General features: G+C 41.3%; 1 protein-coding gene across 1 annotated transcript; it reads left to right on the forward strand.

The window, feature by feature from the left end:
- The first annotated feature begins 18,478 nt into the window (after nt 1-18,478).
- Nucleotides 18,479-21,908, forward strand: LOC125285626. The gene is made up of 3 exons (XM_048230157.1): nt 18,479-18,575; nt 19,252-19,306; nt 20,078-21,908. The coding sequence occupies exons 1-3, from the start codon at nt 18,479-18,481 to the stop codon at nt 21,906-21,908; spliced, it is 1,983 nt and encodes a 660-aa protein (XP_048086114.1).
- The last annotated feature ends 1,973 nt before the right edge of the window (nt 21,909-23,881 follow it).

Raw genomic sequence — 23,881 nt, forward strand, 5'->3', positions numbered from 1 at the left:
ATGAGGTGGATCTCCTGAGGTCTTTTCAAGACATAAAGCTGCTGGCCCCTGGACTATCTCGCCAAGCATTCCTTGGAATGCTTGATGGAAGAACCAAGCTATTTGGGAGAGTGAGTCTTGCATAGTTTACATAAACTCAATCTTGTATAGGACACTAAGAACATACACAGTTTTTAAGAATCATACACAACTCTTACAGTTGTTGTTTAAATGTTAGGTAACTTTCTTGTTGCAACAGAAATAGACAGTAGAAATCTATACAACATTGAAAACCAGCATTTAATTGTCTCCTGAGCACCTATAAAATATGTGAACAATGTGTTTCATACTAAAGATTCAAGCGAGTAGCAGGCTTTGGCTGTTGGTTCATAGCAGTGAATTTTTAATGTGTTGAGAATTTAACAACTTGTTAACATTTAACATGTGTTATATGTCTTTCAATTTACTTGTCTGTCATTTTGCTAGGTTGGAAAAATTTGCGGGGACACTTTCCAGCGTGCATTTCTGGAGTGGTGCTTTGCACAGAGTGAAGTGGAGGCAATGGCTGAGGCCCAGCCCTTCCAGTGCACTGCAAGCACTCCGGAAATGCACGCCATATCTGTAGATGGCAATAGGAAGCTCTATCGCTTCAACACCACAGGGTACTATAAACCATTTTTTACAGACATACATATTATAACCAAAGGTGAAACGTCAATAACCTTATGTTATTACATATTTTTTTGTAGCACCTCAAAGAGTCTATTTGAGGGAAAATTCTTGGCTAAGGACGATGACGTGGCAGAATTTGTAGATAAAATTAAAAAATCATCTGAACATATGTATATTATCCTCTAGTCAATGTACTACTAGTCATTGTAGATTTTACACAATGTTCTGTTTTAGGCTCCTGGTAAGGCCCGTTGTGGGGCATCGCAATTTTCTGCAGTCAAGGAGAGGGCCCCAAGATCTGCCTCCAACATTGATGAGGAGGGGGTTGAGGTGGCGGTGTGCCGCCATGGCGTCCTTCTGAGGGCACTAAATATGTTCAGGGGGGAAGTATTTGCATTCCCATGTTCCTGCAGAAGGACCTGGCAAGGTGTAACGTCAGGTTCTTCTGCAGTGATGTGATGTGCAAGTACTTCCCCTATTTGCAATGTGTATCCCGTGTGTTGCCAGACCTGCAGGGGCTGCTCAGCATGCATCCACTGCTGTCAGTGATGCATGCTAAAGCCCACTCTTGTGCATGTGAGGTAATGATTGGATGAAACAGTTTTATTGTTACATTCTTTTATGCACTTTGGAATGTGTCTTTGAATGTTTTTTTTTTTTTTTACAGCTGAAATTGAGTGGGCGTAACCAAGTGGGGGCCGGCAACACAATTGGGGAGGAGGTTCAGCAGGTATACATAACTGCATATACTGTACAGTACATCTGCATCTACTTTGGTCAAACATTGAATTTATTAATATTTTTAAAGTGCATGCATCTGTACTTATTTAGTTTATATTGCTTTTATGCTGTAAAGGTCAACAGCTTCCTCTCCAGGGCAGGCATCAGCACAAAATATATGACAAAAGGTGGTAAGTACGAGTATATTACAATGATACACTAGTATGCACATAGTTTTTATAACATTATGATAACTTACATAAGTTTGCTTGCACTACAACAGCTAGAGCAGACATGATTACAATTCTGGCTGTGGCTTGGAACCAAAGGAAATTTGAAAATATGGAGGAAATGCTATCTCAGCGGTATGGAAAGGTAGATACAGTCTATTCTATTCATTAAATGCTAATACTTTCAACAACACCAAGTTATTTTAGTAATGACTATCAAGAGATTGGTGCTGGAGCAGCAGATGTAGAAAATGCTCTCGCAAAGGTATATTCTATTCATGAGGTGCACTGCCCATAATTTCTCAAGACAACACGTTATTCTACTACAGAATGTCAAGAGGCTGGCACTGGAGCAGGGAAGGTTGGAGGAGCTGAAGAGGAACAACAGCATGGGGGAATGTCAAGAGGCTGGCACTGGAGCAGGAAAGGTTGGAGGAGCTGAAGAGGAACAACAGCATGGGGGAATGTCAAGAGGCTGGCACTGGAGCAGGGAAGGTTGGAGGAGCTGAAGAGGAAGAACAGCATGGGGAATGGCAACAGCATGGGGGTTGGATGTCAAGAGGCTGGCAATGTCAAGAGGCTGGCACTGGAGCAGGAAAGGTTGGAGGAGCTGAAGGGGAACAACAGGGGGAACAAGGCTGGCACTGGAGCAGGGAAGGTTGGAGGAGCTGAAGAGGAACAACAGCATGGGGGGAGAGTGGGGTAAGAGGAGCCACTTTTTATATTTTCCATCTTTCTTTGAAGAAAAAGAAAGTTTGTTCTTAAAGCGATGGTTCGGAGTAATTTCACCCTAGGGTCCTTTGCACCATGACCCCGAGCCAAACACCCTCCCAGAACCTGTTTTCCCTTGGTCGAGCCCTGGTCGAGTAGCGCTGTCAGAAACGAATGACTTTCTGCAGGTGCTTATGGAACCTTTTATTATTATTATTATTTAACCAGGGAAGAAAATCACATTGAGATAGGTATCTCATTTACAAGTGAGCCCTGGCCAAGGTAGCAGCACACAGTGAACATAATAGAGACAGACACAGTAAAAACTAGATGTACTGCATAGCGGTGCAAAATATGACCGCCGCTCAGTCCTGTACATCCATTCCGCGAAAATAAATCATATTAATGAATTTGTCTCCATCTTCTACTCCATGCCCCACTCTTGAAACTTTTTGTGTATGCTTGTTTGGAATGTGTGTTTTTTGGGCGCACACAAAGTAGCCTACTGGCGCTGCAAAGGTGAATAGATTTGTAGCACTTGCCAAAAAAAATGTGTAGCATTGTTATAAAACCTTTAAAACATCTAAACAATCACAAGTAGGGCAGTTCATCACAGTCCATCCATTGCAACTGGACTGATGAAAGGTACACCTGTAGGCTACATTGTATTTGGGAAAAGCAGAAGGTAGCAGCATAATGTATTTATTTATTTATTATTAAACAAAACAATCCCTGTCAGTTCCATGCAGTTTTCAACAGCTATCAAGAAGAGGTCATGTCATGGATTTTTTTTGTGAATGTTTCTTCTTCTACATATGCATAAGTTTAGTCTAGCATCTAGTTCATGTGATAGTCAGCTTTATTGTCAATGCACAAATTAAATACCAGTAGTCTAAAACAAAATGCCGTTTTACCCAGTGGTGCAAATAACTGACATGTCCAAAAGGGCCTTCATGAAATGCGTTGCTAGACTGTTCATACACATTTTAACGGGCCAAGTTGAAGAGCTATCCGTTATTGTTTGAGCAAATAATATGCTGATTCATGTTCCCTTGCATTTTGCAACTATGAGGTCCATGGTTAGTCTGGCTTTCGCCAGACCAAGCTCAATCTTTTAAGAAATCGAAAAGGAATCGCCGGCAGATCAGGCTGAGTTCACCCAGCCTAGTCCATGGTAGGCGCCCGATAGAAATATTGTTTAATTTTGCGATTGAGATATCCACGCACTGGCGCCCCCCCTGCGACTTGTTCGCCCCCGGTTTCAGAGCTATTCTAAATGCAAAAATGCATAGAGGGAGTTATGACAAAACAAACTATAAGCTATAGGTAGGCCCTAGGCCTATTACACAACATAAATTGTCACTAGGCTATGCTAGCGACCCAAATAAAATCTCCTTGGCTTACAACCAATGGCTTACAGCAGTGGTCCCCAAACTTTTTCTTCCGAGGGCCAGGCTCTATATTTATAATTATCCCAGAAAGTCCCAGTAAATGACTTGAATAGAAGTTAGTAAGTTGCCATTAACAATTAATTGATAAACTTTGAGCACTGATGCAGTCAGCATAGGCCTCTTTACATTGTTTGCATTTGGCCCGAGCCCTGCCAGTTTTTCAATCCGTTTTTGATGGCAAACTTCAGGAACGAAAATGATCAGCGCCAAAATAACCACCAGTGGACAAAAAGAGTTCTTACATGTGTACTGTTAATGTGGGAAGAGCCATACAGAGAATGAATGGGGAGGTTATAGTTTGACGATGCCTGCGGTACTCCAACTTTACCTTTACCTGTTATTTATTGCATACCACGGACATGTTTTGGGGACCACCCAAAATGAGAATGGCGTTTCAATCCGTCCCCTTGGCGATGCCCTAGCGGGCACTTAACGCATAATAATTTGGGGACCACTGGCTTTCATACAGAATATCAAGTGCTTTACTTTGAAGCTGCCACCTCATTATCAATCAAGCTCAGCAACATATCAAAAAATATAAAAAAAAATGACATGTCATAAGACTGGCAGCCTTAACCCTCTTACCCCCACAAACCGCATATATGGCAACTGTGGCAAGGAAAAACTCCCATATTCCAGGAAGAAACCTTGAGCAGAACCTGACTTAATAGGGGAGCCCATCTGTTTCTGGCTGGCTGCCCTCAATAGTAGCAGATGTAGAATAATCTGAAAATGTAGTCTACAGGATAAGATGAGTTAACTAAAAGCTTTCCTGTACAGGTATGTTTTCAGATCTTTTTTTAAAATATTTACTGAACTCGCCTGCTTGATGTACAGAGGCAGGGTGTTCCATAGTTTGGGGGCATAATGGATAAACGCCTTCTCCACTTTGTTTGTGGAGCACTTTGGGTGCGATTAAAAGATTAGAATTGGATGATCTAAGTTTCCTTTGTGGTTGATAAGATATTAAAAGCTCAGAGATATATGAAGGTGCTATGCCATTCAGAGCTTTGTAAGTAATTAACATAACCTTAAAATCAATTCTATAGGAAATAGGGAGCCAGTGCAGTTCAGCCAACACAGGGGTGATGTGTTCTCTCTTCTTAGTCTTAGTTAAAAAGTCTAGCCGCAGAGTTCTGTATGAGTGCCAATTTCTTTAGATGTTTTTTTGGGAAGACCAGTGAAAAGTGCATTGCAGTAGTCTAACCTGCTAGTGATAAAGGCGTGAATTAGTTTTTCTGCATCTTGTTGAGTTAAAAGGGCCGCACTTTGGCAATGTTTCTCAAGTGGAAATAGGCTGTCTGAGTAACTTTACTGATATGGGGCTTAAAACTTAACTCTGCATCTAGGATGACACCGAGGCTTGTTACTTTTGATTTGACCTGGTGTGCCAAGTTCCCAGATTACTAAGAATAATATCTCGCTTTTAGTTTTGGTCCAACCAGAAGTACCTCTGTTTTGTCATCATTTAGTTTCAAAAAGTTTTTGCTCATCCACTGATTAATGGAGGTTAGGCATGCAGTGAGGGAGCAAAGGCCATCTGGGGTTAGTTGGCTCCACAGAGATATACAATTGGGTATCATCTCATGAGCTGTGGAAGTTTACATTATGCTGACTTATGACGTTTCCCAATGGAAGCATATATAGAGAAAATAGCAGGGGACCAAGGCAGCTCCCTGGGCCACACCAAAAGGCAAGTCATGTTTTTTCAGATACATGATCTCCTAGACTGATATAAAAAATCTCTGCCAGTAATGTAGGGTTTGAAACCAGTTTAGAGCATTATCAGAGAGACCCACCCACTTAGCAAGGCGTGAATTAGGATGCTATGATCAATGGTGTCAAATGCCGCACTCAAATCCAGAAGAATAAGGATTGAGACTTTGTATGAGTCGGTAGCTAGTCTGAGATCATTGACTATTTTTACTAGAGCCGTTTCTGTGCTGTGATTTGATCTAAAACCTGATTGGAATTTTTCAAGGATACTGTTTTCGTTGAGGAAGGTATTTAACTGATTACAAACAACTTTTTTCAAGTACTTTGCTCAAAAAATAGATAGATAGGCCTGTAGTTGCTCAGATTGGTATGGTCAAGATTTGACTTTTTAAGTAAAGGTTTCACAACAGCGGTTTTAAAAGCAGTTGGAAATATACCTGTTTCTAATGAGGTATTTATTACCTTGAGAAAAAAGGGAGCTAAGCTATCATATACTTTTTTGAGGAATGTAGTAGGGATTGGATCTAAAACACATGTTGAGGAGCGGTTTGAGTTATAATTTTACCAAGCTCAGATTGAGTAATAGTGCTAAAGGACCTTAATTTTGGGGGGCTGTTTTTGGGTGTACTATCAAACATATTACTTGTGTTACCAATAGCCTCCCTTATAGAAATGACTTTGTTTTTGAAGAAGTCTGCAAATTCTTCGCATCTTAGAGAGGATGCCTGGCTGAGTGTATCAAAAGGTGTTTGATGCAATAGCCTATCAATGGTAGAGAACAACACCCTAGAGTTTCCACTGTTTTCAGCAATTACCTTAGAAAGTGGTTCCTCCTCTCATTCAATAGCTCTATTATAATTTGCAATTTTTCTTTTAGAATGGCACGGTGAACCTGTAACTTAGTTTTTCTCCATGTTCTCTCAGCTTTCCTACATGATCTTTTTAGATCATGGATATTTTCGTTCATCCAAGGTGTCAGTTTGCTACAGGGCCTTTTTTTAGTTTTTAAGGGTGCCACTCTGTCAAGCAGAGCGCCTAATTCACGATTGAGAGCCTCTACCATTTGATCAATGGGATGATGTAAAATATCTAAATTTGTGGAGTCTATAAGAGCTATGAACTGCTGTTCTGCTCTAATGTCAAAGAGTCGATTTGATTGCAATTTTGGGATGAATTTTTTGGAGTATGTAGTACTATATTAAAAGATACACAATGATGATCAGACATATTTAGATCATTTACTGATAAGTCTGTGACTTCTATCCCTCTAGAAATGACTAGATCGAGGGTGTTGCCAAGGTTGTGGGTGGGGTCCTGTAACATGCTGCTTTAGCTCTAAACTGTCCAACACATTAAGGAACTTACTGGCTTTAGCATCAGTTGTCTTATTGACATGAATATTGAAGTTGCCATTTACAATTATCCGATCATAGCTAGTGATGATGAGCGACATAAGTTCAGAAAACTGGTCGAGAAAGCCAGTCCATAGTTTTGGAGGGCGTATAAGGTTAATAGAAGTACAGCTGGGTCAGCCTTCAGAGTGAGGGCAATATACTCAAAGGAAGCGGATTCGCCAAAGTTGACTCGTGTGCAACTATATTTGTTTGAGAGAATGGAGGCAATTCCACCACCTCGTTTGCCTTGTCTAATTGAGTGGAAGAAATTATAATTTGGGGGACAAGTCTTAACAAGAACAGCTTCGCTGTCTGAAGTCAGCCAGGTTTCAACAAGAAACAGAAAATCCAATTTTTTTTCACTAATAAACTCATTGATTGCAAAGGTTTTGGTAGTAAGTGCACCTATATTTAGTAAACCCATGTTAGCTGAAAATGCCTCTGGCTTTTGAGGAATATGCTGAGGTATGGAAAGAATATTTGTTAGGTTTCTAGTTTTAAATTTGTCTTTTCTTTTTACTATACGTTGGGTAGAAATCAACATTGGAATAGAACTATAAGCATAAGTCATGCTATTGCATGACGCAGCTTGATCTATGGTAGTATATGTGGAGTAGTTATGATTTCTTAGCCTACTTTGTTGGCCTAATTTGTGTTTATTTTCAAGTACTTTTGATAGTTAATGGGCCGCATGTGCCCGGGGACCCAGCCGACATTCAGACAACACTCAGTCAGATCAGTTTTATAGTGCATGGGCCAGTACAGGCCCAGAGGCCCAGCCGACACTCAGCCAACACTCAGTTATATAGTGTGTGGGCCAGACCTGGGCCAACAGAAACAATAAGAGTCATTTCACAGTGTGTGGGCCACACCTGGGCCAACAGTTCCAATAAGAGTCATTTTACAGTGTGTGGGCCAGACCTGGGCCAGACCTGGGCCAACAGAAACAACCCAGACAGCACACATACATCTGCCCGATGTCGGTTTCAGATCAGCATGGAATTCTCTCATATAATAATGTCGCAGGGGTATCGGCCTGAAGTCGCTTCCATGTATGTTGGCTTTTGATCGTTCCTACTATCCAAAGCAGATCCCGCTATCTGTTTTTTTTTTACCCCAGCTTCCATGTATGTTGGCTTTTGATCGTTCCTACTACCCAAAGCAGATCCCGCTCTATCTGTTCTTTTTCTGTGTGTGTAGCAGGCAGCCAGGCACGTCAGATCAGCCTCCTGGAGCAGCGATTTTCAGGTTGGTAAATTCACTCATGTAAATTGTCAGAAAATAGGCATTGTGTCAATTGTATGACTGTATATATATTTGCCTGCTAGCCTAAGCCATAACTTGGTGTACATTACTTTATAAAGAGCTGTTTTGGGGTAATTACAACTTCGTTGTGAACTAATTCACGTTAGCTAGTTGAGCTAACACTGGAAAATATGTTAAACCTAGCTAGCGGCTATGGCGAAATGTTAACACTACAGCATCCATGATTACCGGTACAAGGACAGCAATATGCTTGGGTGTAAGAATAGCAAGTTATTATTTGACCGTGAGACTTAACCCAGGAAAGGCTGTCGTTTTTGTATGGAGAGGAGTGGGAGCTAGGCTATTAGCTAACGCTACTGTCTTGGCTGAGCTAACCTGCTGGTCGTGTCATCATAACGCCTTTGAACAGAGGAAATGCACAGATAAATGCATCAGCCAAAGTTCCCAAAGCAAATGTAGGCTACGTTTCAGTCCCAACTTTCTCTAGTCACTTCCAGAGTTAGGTGTTTTTTGCCGGCGTTAAGCGCCAAGCCAAATAATTGTATTAGCTCGCCTCTGCTTGATTGAAATATCAGCTGAGGTAATGCTAATGGGTTTGAAATCTATTTCTCCGAGCTCGGTAGTGGTTCTCTGCATCTATGAAAATTCCTTAACAGCAATCGGTAAGGGTAGACTTTAAAGATGAAAGTGTTGCTGTGAATTAATTGTTGTTTTTGTCTCTTGCAGGAGAAGAACCTGATTTTTGGGGGAACATTTTCTAACAGCATTTTTTCATCATTCAGACTTTTTTAAACATTAAATAAAATGAATTGAAAATATTTCTGGCATCTTTCTTGTGTCTTTATAGATATAATCATTTATAGCCTAGTGTAAAATGTGCAATCTTAAGTTCCGACCTAAATAAATAAAGGTCGTATAAGCCTGGGGTGGGCATAGCGTTGATGAGTCGTTAAAACATTGGCTCATTGTCGTTTTCGATGATTTGCCGACATCCCGGTGATGTCTTGCCAATGAGCAAACGCTTCCTATGCGATGTCTTCTAGACTGTAACGGCATTCATCGGCCCGACATCGGTAAGATTTATGTGTGCCGTCTGGGAATGAGAGTCATTTTGCAGTGTGTGGGCCATATCTGGGCCAGAGGAAATTCTTTGTGTCAGTTATCAGTAACTGCAGCCAGAACTGGGCCAACACTCACAAAACCCTGAGGCAAGGTAGTGGGCCAGAGGTGGGCCGGTCAAATTTTGCTATCTGGGACGGTAGGCAAAACTGTATTGGACCAGTGTAACGTTGTTACTAAATCATCCATCGCAAAGAATGATTTTTGTAGCACGTGCAACAAATATGTGTAGGTCAACAAATATGTGTACAGCCCTGCCCTGGATACATCTCTCAACGTGCGCTCTAAAACATTTGGTTTAAATGGAGATGTTTATCACGGGTGCGTTAATAAATCTACATTGCGGCGAGTTGACAAATTTTTCACTTTGACGAATTTATGTAGTTTCAGTCCTAGTTACTTTACTTTGAGCCATGCTCTTCCTTACTTGAATCACCTTTGAAAATAGAGTATTGAAGTAGCCTATATGGGTGTTTGGGAATGAACGTTGACTAAGATGCTTTTTGAGACTTTGAGCTAAATGTCCCAGCCCGGTGTTTAGGATGCATCATAGACAGGTTATCTTTCAGGTAGCCTATATATTTTCCATTAGAAAAACATCATCGTGCAGGTTAGCGTGTTGTGGCTAACTCACCTAGCTCTGTTAGTAGGCTAGCCTAGGTTATGGTCATAAGCAAATGAGATGACAGTCAAGATGCAATTAGTGCTGTTATCAATTTTCTTTGTAGCCTATAACCGCATTTATGGTTTTCTACAAATACATCAATAATCAAATTGGCCTCCATCACTCAACCAATGCTAACGGTAACATTATTTTACCTACTCTAGGCTATTGATATAACTTAAGATTAACATAGCCTACCTGCAGTAAAAACCAAGCATGTCCGATAAACATTCTCAGATTTATTTCGGCTTCGAGATAGCCTGGCGGGCCATCCTATATCATTGAAATGTATTAGGGGTTTGCACGGCGTGTCATCAGATCTGGACATCGCCATATTGAGATACTCGCCTCATTAGAAAGCATTAGGCACTGAAGTAAATCCCTAACATCGTCAAGGAAAATGGTTAATTATTGCAGTGTTTTAGGTTGTACCAATAGGTCAGACTAAGAAAAACATCTGGTGTAGGTATCGACTTCCAAAAGTTATTAAAAAACCAGAGAGAAGGGACAATAATGCCAGAAATTATCAGAGGAAGGGGGGCGCTTGTGGTTGAATTTGGTACTTCGTCTCCCTCACCCAACTCATATGGATCTGCGCTGCCAATAATCCGTAATTTCTAGAAATATCGCGCCTTTTCTTGTGGTCCAAGTCCTGCCCTATATGTCTTTGCATCTTAGACGCATTTTGATGAGCTTTTCTATTGTTTAGACACAGCTACAATCACGTAAGATATCCAAAGTGCATAATACTCCATTGTACTTCATTCACTGAGTATCGCCAATATGGCCGCACGTGCTGGGTTACCATAGTTACCGGCCAGAACGTGACGTCGGTGCAAACCATAGACAGTAAAAGAAATGGACGAACAGACTCCGTCGTTTTCAATGGGAGGGCACTGAGTCAAATAGAACGATTTTTCAGTTGGTCCCCCCAGTACTGCGCAGACTCACACTTAACTTCGTGACGTTAGCCATCGAACTGAATCTTGTAACTCATATGATAGAGACACAGAAATTCTTCTCACACTTTCTTCGTCTTCAAAGTCATCAAAGTTTAACATTTATTTATGTATGTATTATTAATATCATCCTCACCAAGTCGTGTTAATGTTGAAGCTACCATACATGATCATCTTCAAAACAGTCATGCTAAAACAAAACAAAAAGTTATAGCCTTGAAGCTAATCTTCTTTCCACTTTTCCAACCCCACGGTCAATCCATCGAAAACCTCTGAAATGATTAGTGTCGTTTAAAAAAAAATAGGTTTATTTTTTTATTATTATTAGGTTGCCTCTGTGTAATGCTTTACCTTAACATACGGTCGTGTATGCTAGGTTTTGCTTATGAGTTACCGTCATAGACAGTAAGGTGGACTGAGCTTCTTATCCAAACAATACGGTTATCTCCCACGGGCGGAAAGAGAGATTACGTCAAAGCTAGCTTCCCTCCAACCGAACAAGCTAACCATTCTTCTTACGGGTAACCAACGTTACGGACGAGGTAGTGGAGTCTGTTTTGCCTTTGTAGTGTTTATGTGGATTACACAGAAGCTACAATATCGGCACAGGATATATGTTATATGAAGTTATGGTATTTCAAAAAAATGAAAAAAATAGAATGAATGGGCTTCTATGGGCAGAGAGGTGGTCCCTCCAGCCTACGTCGATTCTTCTACTTCCGGGAATTCGCCTGCCTCCTTGGTGCAAACCCCTAATACCAGAGAGGGTTAAAGCGGAGCGAGAGGCGCAAACGTTCAACAATTTCCGTGTTCGATTATTGCAAGGGGGAGGGGGGGAAACCCTTGCTGCACTAATGTCAATGGAGACTTGTAGAATTTTACCAATAAATTGGTCATTATGTCTTTCTGGATTTGTTGAGGGTTTTTTGGAAAATTTTGTCATAATCTGTAAGTGTTTGGGATCCTTTCAAGCTTAAAAGTGTCATTTTTTAGCGTTCAAATTTGTAATAAAATAACTTAATATCAGACCATGCTGCTGCCAGTTCCTGTCCGGTTGTTAGCATGCTAGCTAGCCTCTTAGCTAAGGTAACATTTTAAACGGAGACGTGTAATTTCCTATGCTAATTTCTTTGAAATGACAACTAGCTGAATAACATAACTGACATTAGTTAAAGTGGATAGTTTATACTCAAGAAGGGAAGTCCTTCAACTACTAGTCACTTATTAGCGCATAGCTGTATTGCCATAGCTACTCCCATCCACTTGTATAGCATTTTAAGCTAGCGTTAGCTAGCTAGCTAGCTCGGTTCACATAAATAATTAAATTATTCATATCATGTCCTAAAGAATGATTCATTGGTATCATACATGATTATGGACAATAATACTGTGAACACAATTATGTTTATCTGTTCTTATTGCTTATTAAGAGAGAAAGTTTATTTAGTGACGTAGGGTGACACTCCCGGAAAACGGAACTGTCCCGTTTTGCTCCCATAGTAACGAATTACGTTGCTCTATCTTGCTAGTAATCAAGGATCTTTCTAATACTCCCGAAGCCATGACGTAGCGTTGCCAAGGCAGCAATTTCATAGCCTGGCTAGCGCCACCACTTCTCAATGAGACGTGGTCTGGAAACCAATCGTTCATTTTCTCGTATTTGAAAAAAATGCCCAGATCCGTTTATTGGGTGCCACGGATGTCTATCAAATGCGTCTGTGCATAGCTCATCATCGTCTTGCTTTCCCCCCTGTTCTATGATTGGTTCCCTATCTCAGGCGAAAATTTGCTCCATGGTCTCCAGGCTGCCTTAGCAGCGTGAATCAAATCGCGCGCAAGGCAGCATGGGAACACCCAGGCTAGCAATTTCACTGGATCTAAACAAATCAATCTAACCATAGAAATCGCCATAGCGGTGGCTTTCTTAATCTATTTCAATAATTTTACAACGTTTCAAAGACAGTATATTAGTATATTTTTTTACACTGTAGGAATCACATACTACAGCATATATTCATACCAACACGATCAAATTTGTGACTACATAGTTTTATTTTAGCATGGGTTTCCTCCGTAAAAGAGACCTGCATGTAACTTCACAGCATGCGGTTAAAATCCTTAAATTCACGGACGTGTTTTGGCTTTATTTTTTTGGCAAATAACGTCGCTCTTAACAGCCGCCATTCTTTGAGAAGACGTGAAATATCCACTGGAATTTTGTTTCTTTCTATTACACCTGCCAGGGAATCCGTGTTATGTGGCTAAGCTGCTGCCTAGCAGGTAAAACACGTTTAAATGGATATATTTATTTTTATTAGCTAGAAATGATGCCACATGTCTAAATTCAATGCTATTTATGCCACTTCGAAAGTTTGTTTAGAGCCAGTGATTCTGCTGTCATGAAAACGCTACGTCACACTTCAGGACTCTATAGTCTGGAATCGACCCATTCACCTCGCTTAATCCAAGGGGCGGGCAGAGAATTGTCTTTCAAACTGCCTAGGCATGCAATAGGCCAGCACTACGACCATATCCGTATCCGGTCGGCAAAACGGCAAATACATCCTTCTTCGAAAGGAATGACTTAAGTGCATTGTGTTGCTCAACTTTCAAAGAAAAGCACAAGTCCAACTCCTCCAAAGTTGACACCAACGCAGATTCAAACAACTGCTCTTCGTTCGCCATAGCCACCTTCCTTGTTGTTTACCGTAGTAGAACTGTCATCATCCTGTTAAGCCCGCCTTAAAGGAATACGCCACCCCTAGGTGAAATTTGGTCACTCCCCGCAGTCCCTAGAGTTGAGCCAATGCGTTTTTCTAGCCGACCCAGCCATTGTCCTAATCTAGAAACGGCCCGGTTAGCTTTAGCTTAGAGTAGTCGCTGTAATCCGGCGATATCAGCTAGCATGTCGTTGCAAAAGTGAATCAAATAACTCTTTGACACTTTTTATAATTATTTCTCGTAACCTGTACATTCACATTGAGTACAAATATCAATGCAAATTAACACGAAGGGATTTACTAGACCAATTTAGATTTGGAACTATTTTCGGGCATAGCACCGGCAAAGCACCGCTGCCAGGTGCAAAGACATCACGCAGCATATGAAAACCCTCAACTTCCGGCAATACACCAGCGTGACTACCAAGTTCTCTGCTACTAGGCTGACACTGACAAGTGGGCTTTCTCTAAGAGTTCTAATGGCAATGAATATGGAAGATTACACGATAGACGATAATGACTTCGACTACCAAGATCCAAGACCCTACCTTTTCGAGTTCACTGAAGAGGAGTTGCGAGCTTTGGATCTGGGAAGAGACAACGACTAGTCGAGTCGGATGAGAGAACAGGAGCAAACACGAACTGGTGGTGTGAGTGTGGAGTGTGCCAACCCATGCCGACTGAAATGGAGTGTTTGTGCTGTGCAGAGTGGGATAAAATACTGCCATCGATGGTGGGCAACGCTCCAGAAGAGATGCTGCGTGATGTCTTTGCGCCTGGCAGCGGTGCTTTGCCGGTGCTATGCCCGAAAATAGTTCCAACGGTAGTACACATGATATGTTTTGGACCACGGTCGCAGTGCATGCAAGGTTAGAATGCTAACTTTTGCTGAATTTAATATACAGGCGCGAGTAGACACAATATAATGAAATAAACACCTAAATGTGTAAATCGGACTTTTTTGTTGTAGTAGTGTGATAGAATACATGCTAAGGTAACATACTAGCTCAAAATCTCGAAATTGACCAGTGCATGAAAAAACGATGTTTTCACCTGCCGTGTCTCGCCTTAAACAATTGAGTTTTACCTTTCCCCAGTTCATCCAGCCGTTCTCAGTAGACAGTAGCACTTTTAGCTCATTGAATCATATTAGAACGTTAGCATCTCTCCTATAAACTAACGGTCTAATCTGATTCAATAAGCTGGAGCTAAAAGTGTTACTTTCCTGATTTAGAAGAACGGAAGCTGGATGAACTGGGAAGATATCATGTCATTATTTCAAGATAGCATTATTTTGCATTAATATCTTATTATTTAGCATCTTGATCATAGCCTGGCGAGCCAGACCCTTTCTTTTTAAAATGTAGGGTCTGGGCACTCACCGTTCGCAGTGCTCAGTCCGAGGGGCAGGATAATCAGTTGTCTTTCAAATTCCCTCTGCACGCCATAGGATATTTTTTTTTTTTTCAAGTAGCAGGGAATTCAAGCCAAACCGTTGCAACTCTGCCATCAATCATTATGTTAAGCCCACCAAACGACTATACACAATTTCAATGTCCTGATTAAGTTTCGATTTCTGGAGCTCACAAGCCAACGGAGAGATGCTAGACTAGCCCTGGCAGCAAATGTAATTTCCTGCCGCTAGGGGCTCGCGTCTAGATTTCTAGGCTATCTTGATCACACTTCTCTATTAGTGTGGGGCGGAAGCTGCACTGAATACAACAGGAAAGCCCTGCAGCGCATAGTGAACACAGCTGGAAGGATCATTGGTGCTTCACCCCTCCCTGAAGGACATTTACACCACCCACCTCACCCCAAAAAGGCGACCAAAATTGTGGAGTGATGCAAGTCACCCCGCTCACAATCTGTTTGATCTACTGCCCTCTGGGAAGGAGGTACAGAAGCCTCGCCCCGCAGACTACCAGACTCACCAACAGCTTCATACACCAAGCTGTAAGGATGCTGAACTCTCTCCTCCCTCTCCCCCCCACCCTCAGCTACATAACATCCTGGACATTGGACCCACAATGGCCTGCACTCTCCACCTGCACACTTGAACACTTGCACACTTGTACACTTTTACAACTTGGTGTTGTTGTCCTGAAAACACAACACTTCTGCTGCTCTTACATAACTTATATGTAAATATGCCAAATATAATGTAATGTAATGTAATGTAATGTAACTTGCACCACTATGCCACTTTCTTTATTACTTAGGTCAAACAGTATTTTATAGTATTTTACAGTACTTGCACTAGTATTTTATTGACTGTCTATGCACAATTTCAACAACATTTTGCTGCTCTTATTTTTCCATTATTATATGTGCCCTCTTATTTACTTATTTACTTACTTTTTTGTTTACTTGAATGTTATGTTTGTCTGTGGACTTAAAATTGGTCAAATATGTCTTGTCTTCACCGTGGGATAGTGAGAAACGTAATTTCGATCTCTTTGTATGTCTGGAACATGTGAAGAAATTGACAATAAAGCTGACTTTGACTTTGACTTTGACTTTGAGAAACCCTATTACCCTAACACTATTACTTATGTTGGAGCGCCATCTACTGGGCGACTCCTAAATCATTATAACACAATTAACATTTAACATGTAGGTTAAAGCAACACCAAAGAGTTTTTTGTACCTTAAAATAATGTTTCCAAAATTGTTTACCGCACTATGTAAGTTTGCCAGATTGGGTAGCGGGTTTGTAGTTCCATGGAATGAGACATAAGAAACTACAAATTTGACTTGCATGATGTCGCAATACATCGTTCTTTCATAAAATCATGCAACATATTCTACCTTTTTTATGGACATCCTTATTTGCAAAGCCGTTGCTGGATAAACAAATAGCGTGCGTGCGACAGAGGAAAAGTTCTTTGGTGTTGCTTTAACATCCAAATCCAAACAGAAAACACCATTGTTCACGTCACCTCATGTGGGAACAAGAGGTGAGAAATGGGGATTTTGCTATAGGGAGCTGCCAATTGTGGGCTCGTCGTCTCTTTTGTCGTCACGTTGTAGTCCATGTGGACTTTCATATCCAACTATTTTTTTTAATGTGAACTTGGGAATGTGCTGTTTTTGTCACTTAAAGCTGCATATCCTTCTTTCACAAGCATCTTACCTCTAAGCAAATACAGTTGTTTATTTCGTTTTTTTCAGTCACTTTTGTGCATTTCTCAAATCATAATGAACATTTGCACAACAGTTAGTGCATTTCTTAAAACAATTAGTAGGCCTACAAACTGCACTATTTATGCCATTGAAAAGATCAGTGCAATCAAAATGACAAGTCATGATGCCAGTTTTGTTAAGATAGCCAAACTGTTTTGTCTTGTTGTCAATTTTCTGTTTCAAAACAACAAAGTTACATTATTGTGTGTGGAGGCGGTTGATTGCAAGATAGTGGATATGTTTCAAAGTTTTTTCTGTTCACAAGACATTGTGAGATTATAAAGAAAACAAAACACATATTGAATATTGTGTGATCAGTCACATCAGTGGCGATTCTCCTAGATATCAGAGAAATGTAGGCTATGTTAGGATTAAGAGATCCTTGGATACACACTCATGTTTAGAGAATTCAGAAAGGATGGAAGTTTGGTTCAGGTAGACAGGCATTATGTTCCAAAAGTCCAAAAACATTTGGACCTGAACCACTCAAGTCAGAGACAGTTTTTATCAGGATATAATGAAGTGTCATTAACACATATTGTGGTAACTTGGTCAATGACAAGGACCACAAAAATGGTGTACCGAGAGCTTCTATGGAAAAAAAACGGTAGAGCATTACCAAGGAACATGCTTTTGCACACAGCAGTGGCGGGAGTGCAAAACTAGTGTTACCTAATTTAAGAGCACCATCTAGTGGTAAAACTTACTGTTATCCTAAACATTACAACACTTATATGAAAGTGTGTACATTCCATTTGAACACTACACACCTCTTTGCGTTTACAGTGGATTTAATATCTGCACTGTTACCATTGCCACTTTAATTATTCATCTTATATCTTTCTTTTTGCACTTAAGACTTTGATTTTTCTCTTTCCTATATATTATTTCTATTTAATTTACGCTGTGAAGTTGAGCTGGCGCTGAGTCTAAGAACGACATTCCTGCTATTAATATGACATGACATCTTTATCAAGTATATTGCAACAAACTTGAACTTCAACATACTGCCATGGTCAATACTTGCCTAATCATTACTAATAGTTTTGCTGACAAGACAAACATCTGATTCAACAACAGCTCTAGTGAAGGATGGAGATGTTATTCCACACCAAGAGTCATTTTGATGCAGGGACTTTCATCAGACTTCTGGTTCGAGTTTCAGCATTTGACATGAACCGGTGACAGATCATGGAATAGACTCAAATGTGACTGAAATGTATAGTGTCAGATTATTTGTACAGACGTGCTCTGAACACAGTTATGTTACATCCTATTTTTAAAATTGTATTTTCTTAAATATTTGAGAAGTGACCTTAGTGGCCTTGACAGGAACTTTATAAATAAAATGAATGTATTTTCTGTTATTGCATTTTTGTTCTCAGCCACTATAGCACATCCTTCCAAAACACACTCTGTTATGTGCTTTAGTTACTAAATGGTAAGAAAGACATATGCCCCCATAGCTGAAATTAGCTGAGAATGTTTTTCTCGATCGCCGCCACAGCTGTTTCGTCACACAGGCATCAGAAGACACTGTCATGTTTGCATTGCGTTTGCATTTTAGTGGACGTTTTATGATATCCACTGTGCAATAGAAGTGTTCAGTGTTATCAGCATTGCTCTGTGTGGTTGAGCGTACAGCTACAGCATTAGTCAGACGCCCATATTTGTCCCGTAGACGGAACGTATCAATGTGCAACGGGCTTCTGCGTATTTGGACCACCATGAAGATGCAGCTCTTTCTCTCTTGTTCCATCTGGTTTTTCCACTACCAGCTGGTTTTAGCAGGTAACTATAATGCTTAATCCTATATAATATATTACAAAGCACTGATACTGTGCAATGTTATGTGTAAATTTTTCAGTAAATTATCATAAATTGCCACATATAACTTCACAAAAAAATATCTATGATGTATTTGTATCCCTTCACAAATGAGTAGTTTACAGATAGCTTTTGTGTTGTGCTATGATATTGTTTCATATACGTAACATATAAATTCACCGTTGGCTTCAGGTAACAAAGACAAACAATATTCAGTGGACATGTTGGTCATTGTTTTGGATGAAACAACTAATGATGCAGCAGCAGCTACTGAAAAGGCACACAGAACTCTTACAGGTTAAGGACTTGCTAGCTTGCTAAATCATCTTTCTGGAAACAGAAGGTTTTAGTTTTTTGTTTGTCTGACCCAAACCCCACAACTGCATAGTCCATAGTTTGTGTGTTTTTGTCAGACATATGACCATTTACCATGTCAATTAATTGGAAGGTGACAACAATGCTAGAAGGAAATGCTTCAAAAGTATCTTGGTCTAAAGAATGAACTGAAGAATTGAGTCACATAAAGGCATCTTATCTTCAAATGACATTAGCATTCACAAGGAAAGTACATGCAAATCGTACAACAGGCCTTCTAGTGTAAGTGAACGAATGCGTCTCTGACCGTGCCTTTTTTTTACAGGCACAGTGAACCTGAAGACCTGGACTCCAGACCTGGCATTGCCTGCATTTCTGTGGTAAAGTTTCAGAGAAAATGTGTCCTCTTACCCTGCAATGTGCCTTTCCTTGACTTCATATGACACACAAGAACACAAATACTAAAACATTGAAAACATTCACAAATTATCAATAAATAGCATCAGTATGTGAATAAATAACTGCCATAACTGTTATGCCAAAAACAAGTAACATAACCCGCAATAGATGGACCGTCTGTCTTGTAATACCACTTTCTACCTCAAGTAGTGCTGTATCAGTTACTTTGCAAGTAAACGAAAGCGTGTCATTGATACAATCAAGACAACCTGAATACCACAGAATTTTACACAGGCCCTTTAAATAGACACACGTTGTCTCACTGATGTGAATATATGTAACCAAGGGCACAAAAACAGAGAGTGCTGGCCACTGCTTTTTGGTGGGTGGTGGTAGTGTAGCGGTTAAGGAACTGGGCTAGCGTGCAGTAGCGTGAAAGTTGTCAGTTCAATTCCCGGCTTCCACCGTTGTGCCCTTGAGCAAGGCACTTAACACCAAGTTGCTCTGGGGACAATGTAATCCCTTGTAATATAGTTGACATATGCAAGTCGCTTTGGCTAAAAATGCGGCAGCCAAATGTAATGTAATGCAAACATGCAGAACTTATATGAAGAGCAACACAATCCCACCATAGCCTGTATGTTTGTTGTTCACTTTCTATTTATTTCTACATTGTTAGACGGTGTATTTAACCAAATAATACTGTTTTCTGGAGAACAATGTTGGGCTGACTTCTTGCTTTCCATACACAGGCCTCAACCCAAAGACCTCAGGCCAAGTCTTCCATTTGGACCTAGTACAACCAAACCTGATGGCTGTGAGAGACAGGAATCAATTGACAACTTTGGCTTCTGTGTTCACACAAGGTCTGCGCCATTTCAGAAATCTCCAGGTGTTCAAAGTGATTCTACCAACAATATTACACTCCACAACTCCATGATCTTCTCCGAGGAATTATCCCTGATGGTAAATACGACAACCGAATACGACCATCAGGTCATTTTGGTCCTGGAACCGGACAAGGTAGTAATGGAGGCTGCCGAATTCATCTTCAACAAACGCCCTATAGAGTCAACTCTACTGAGCTACCACAAGGGGTCACTGCAAACCATCAGGGGCCCTCGGGTAAGACCAACTGAAAGAAGCCATGTGATGATGGTGGGTCACGGGGTCCGGGGTCGTGATGGTACAGTCCAACTGGGTGGCCATGGTCCTGAAGAGATTGCGAAGCTGGTTGCCAACATGGACCTGCAGGATGGACGTATCCGCCTGATCAGTCTCGTGGGTTGCTACTTAGGGAAGGAGCAGCAGTTTGCCAAACATCTCCTGCAGGCGCTGAGGGTCTTCGGCGTGGAGACAGAGTTGCTCCTCTATACGTCTGCGGTGTCTGTGTCTCCGACAGGCGAGCAGTTAACAGAGGAGGAAGGCCTGTGGAGACACCAAGACAGCAGCAAGAGGGTCTTCGCTAAATTGGATCTCCGTGGAAACCTGTTGACCAGGCGGGAAGGAGCAGGCTCCAGGGGACAGGTGGTTCCTAACCACCAAGGACCTTCGCTGTTCATGGGCTACCTGGATTGGCCGACGGCGCCTCAGATGTTTGTCCCCGCCGAGTTGCGCAAGAAGTACCCCTACATCGACTGTCTTGAGGGACTCACCTGGAGCGTGTTCTACGAGGAGCATGGGAAGAGGCGAGCTCCCGACTACAACCCTGGGAACCTGGAGGCAGTGTGGCTGAATAGCGCGCTAGCACTGGATACTTCCACGGTGACCATCAAGCACATCACCACCATATTGGACCTTGTCTGTGAAATCCGGTTCAATGCCATGGAGGATGAGAACGAGGATGTTCATTACGTGCTGAATAACTACATCTACAGGTTTCACAGGCGGACTCTGCGCACTGCGCTGGTGGGAGTATTCACCAACGCTAAGGGAATGAGTAGGGCCCAGAAATTTATCACTGCTTTTGAAGTTCAAAAGGAGAGCTACACCTTGCAGGAGCTGAGAAAGGGTCTCGTGGCGTCTGAATTTGTCACGTTCTGCCGCCAGACCTTTCAGCTCCGCCACTGCGAGCACAACTGCGACCTGTGGGGTCGCTATTTCATGACGGCGGTCTTCTCCGCCTCGGTGCGCAACTTTCGCACTTTCTCCCTCTTCCTCGTGACCACCATCGCATGTGAGGTCAGCCGCTCGCAGAGTTCACAGGATTCCATCTGCTCCGCGTTCGTCAGCGACGACTACCCGATGGCGACCAGGGAGCCCAGGCCTGCGCTTGAGCTGCGTCGACGAGGCTTCTACGGAGGCACCATTGCCGACGTTGACAGCAGCAGCAACAAGGAGAAGCTGAAATGGCTTGATGAGGTGGTGGCCAAGGAGAACAGCCTGTACAAACGATCCACCGCACTGATGTCTGCTGTCGACCATGACCAGAACACGGAGCTCGACATATTCGCCAGAGTCAAAGTCATGAATAGCTACATGTTTTCCTCATTCATGGAGTTTTTCCGCGGCACAGAGGAGGGAAGGAGGCTGAAGAGGGGATGCATCAGTCCTCCTAACTATGATAAAACAGAAGAGTCCTAGAACCCCCCCTCCAGGTTTTAGTGTTTTTTAAATGTGAACACAGAAAACTTGGACAGTAAAGAAAGTCCCATTCCGTTTGATGTTTAGACAGGAATAGGTGACAGAGTACAATTTATATTTAGTCATGTTAAAGAATGGATGGAAATGCTTTAGTATAACTCGTGTCACAATGTTAAGTTCAATAAAAAGTAGTGACAACATACTGAAAAACTTCTTTTGGTTGTGCTTTATTGCTGATTCCTGATTACTGATTCCTTATTTTTATGTGCAGACCTCAGCCCAGGAACAATCCATCTCCAATCATCCATTTGTATTCAGACCAAAATAAAGTTATCTTCTGTCCAGATGTACAGGAATTATTGGATCATTTTGACTTGTTTGTTGAGTTGAAGTAAGTGCTCTCGCAGTGTGCTGGCCTGGTTCTCAGCATGATTCTACCAACCTGACATGAAACGGGTATGTTGCAACTGGCACACTGACCCAACTGTGTGAGGCCTGACAATAGCCTAAAGGGCTGAATGCTTTTATTTCAACCTTAAACGAAACTGGCAAATGGCATAGCAACAGATTTTAAAACAACCACAAACGGAATAACATGAAGGATCAAAAAATAATAGGCTACATGAACAGTCCAATATAGGTAGAGTCAAGATGAACATATAGACAGAGTTTATGCAGTCAAACAATAGACAGATAGACAATTATACAACAGACCGTCAATACAAAATACAACTCCCCTGGTTATCATTCTGACTTGTGCATTACTACCACCATGCATTACCGGAGTGCATTACCACCGCCATCTGCTGGACTGAGGTGTAATGGCAAGTGTACCCTTTAGCCTGGTTCTGGGCCTCCGGGTGAATAAGGCGAATTACATGTCCTGTAACAAATCAGAGTTCACCATAACTACCGTATCGACACTTAAAAACAGACATTGAAAAACTAGAGTAGAGCTGGCTACCTGGAAGTATAGATCAACGAGAGAGGGACAGTGTGGGATGACTAGTTACAGATGAGGGGTATGTGACAAGCATGTGGAAATACAAATAAACAAAAGCCATTGCAAGCACATTGTTGATAAACCTCAGAGTTAACTCAGAGTAGTCAGAACATTTCCTAATAGAAGAGGTTCATTCTCCCAGCAAAGCAAAGCATACACCAAACCACGCAAATGCTGAAATTAAACATTATGGACAGATGTGGTCTTATAGCAATGTGCTTGGTTGTCAAATACTTGAAAATCAAGTACTGGCAAAGTTGCATATTATTTCTGGGGGGAAAGTGTTTCAGTGTTTTTAGTGGAACAAACCATCACAGTGTTCAATAGTGATTTATGCTAACTGTGAATTAATTTTGTCTTTGTGTGTGCGCGTGTTGTCTGTTTGTGTGAAAATAAGCATTATCTACTTTAAAAATAAAAAAAACTTAAAGTGACTTAACCCATATCTAACTAAAGACAAGAAGTATGCGAAGGAAACCTTCCACTTTAGCTATATTGACCGATTTGAAAAATATCAACTGATTTGTGCTCAGCTATTTTAAGTGGTGAAAATGAGATATAAACAATCCACTGTGGACATGAATTAATGGGTTAAAATCAAATTGCTCACGCAGATTGGCTGAGTAGTTTGGATAACAACATTTAACAATACAAAATGATAAAACATTTTTGCATAATATCCCTGCAGATACTGTTTACAGCAGTCTTACAGTAACATACAAGTTTTGCGCCTAGGCCTGTAGATTTCATGGGCATGTTGTTTAACCAGAGTCCAGAAGTGCTCAAAGCTGACATCTTGTCCTCCTTTCACTCCCATCTGCTGCAAAGTCTTGCGTGTGTCCCGTCCCTAAAGGACACATCACAAAAACAGACTTCTAAACCTTTGATTGATATCAATTTACTGAATATGTATTCGGGATTGGTTAACCCTTTTCAAAGGAGGTTTGATTTGTATTGGTCAAAGAGTGGA

Source organism: Alosa alosa, chromosome 20 (genome assembly GCF_017589495.1).
Source record: "Alosa alosa isolate M-15738 ecotype Scorff River chromosome 20, AALO_Geno_1.1, whole genome shotgun sequence".
NCBI classification, from domain to species: Eukaryota; Metazoa; Chordata; class Actinopteri; order Clupeiformes; family Clupeidae; genus Alosa; species Alosa alosa.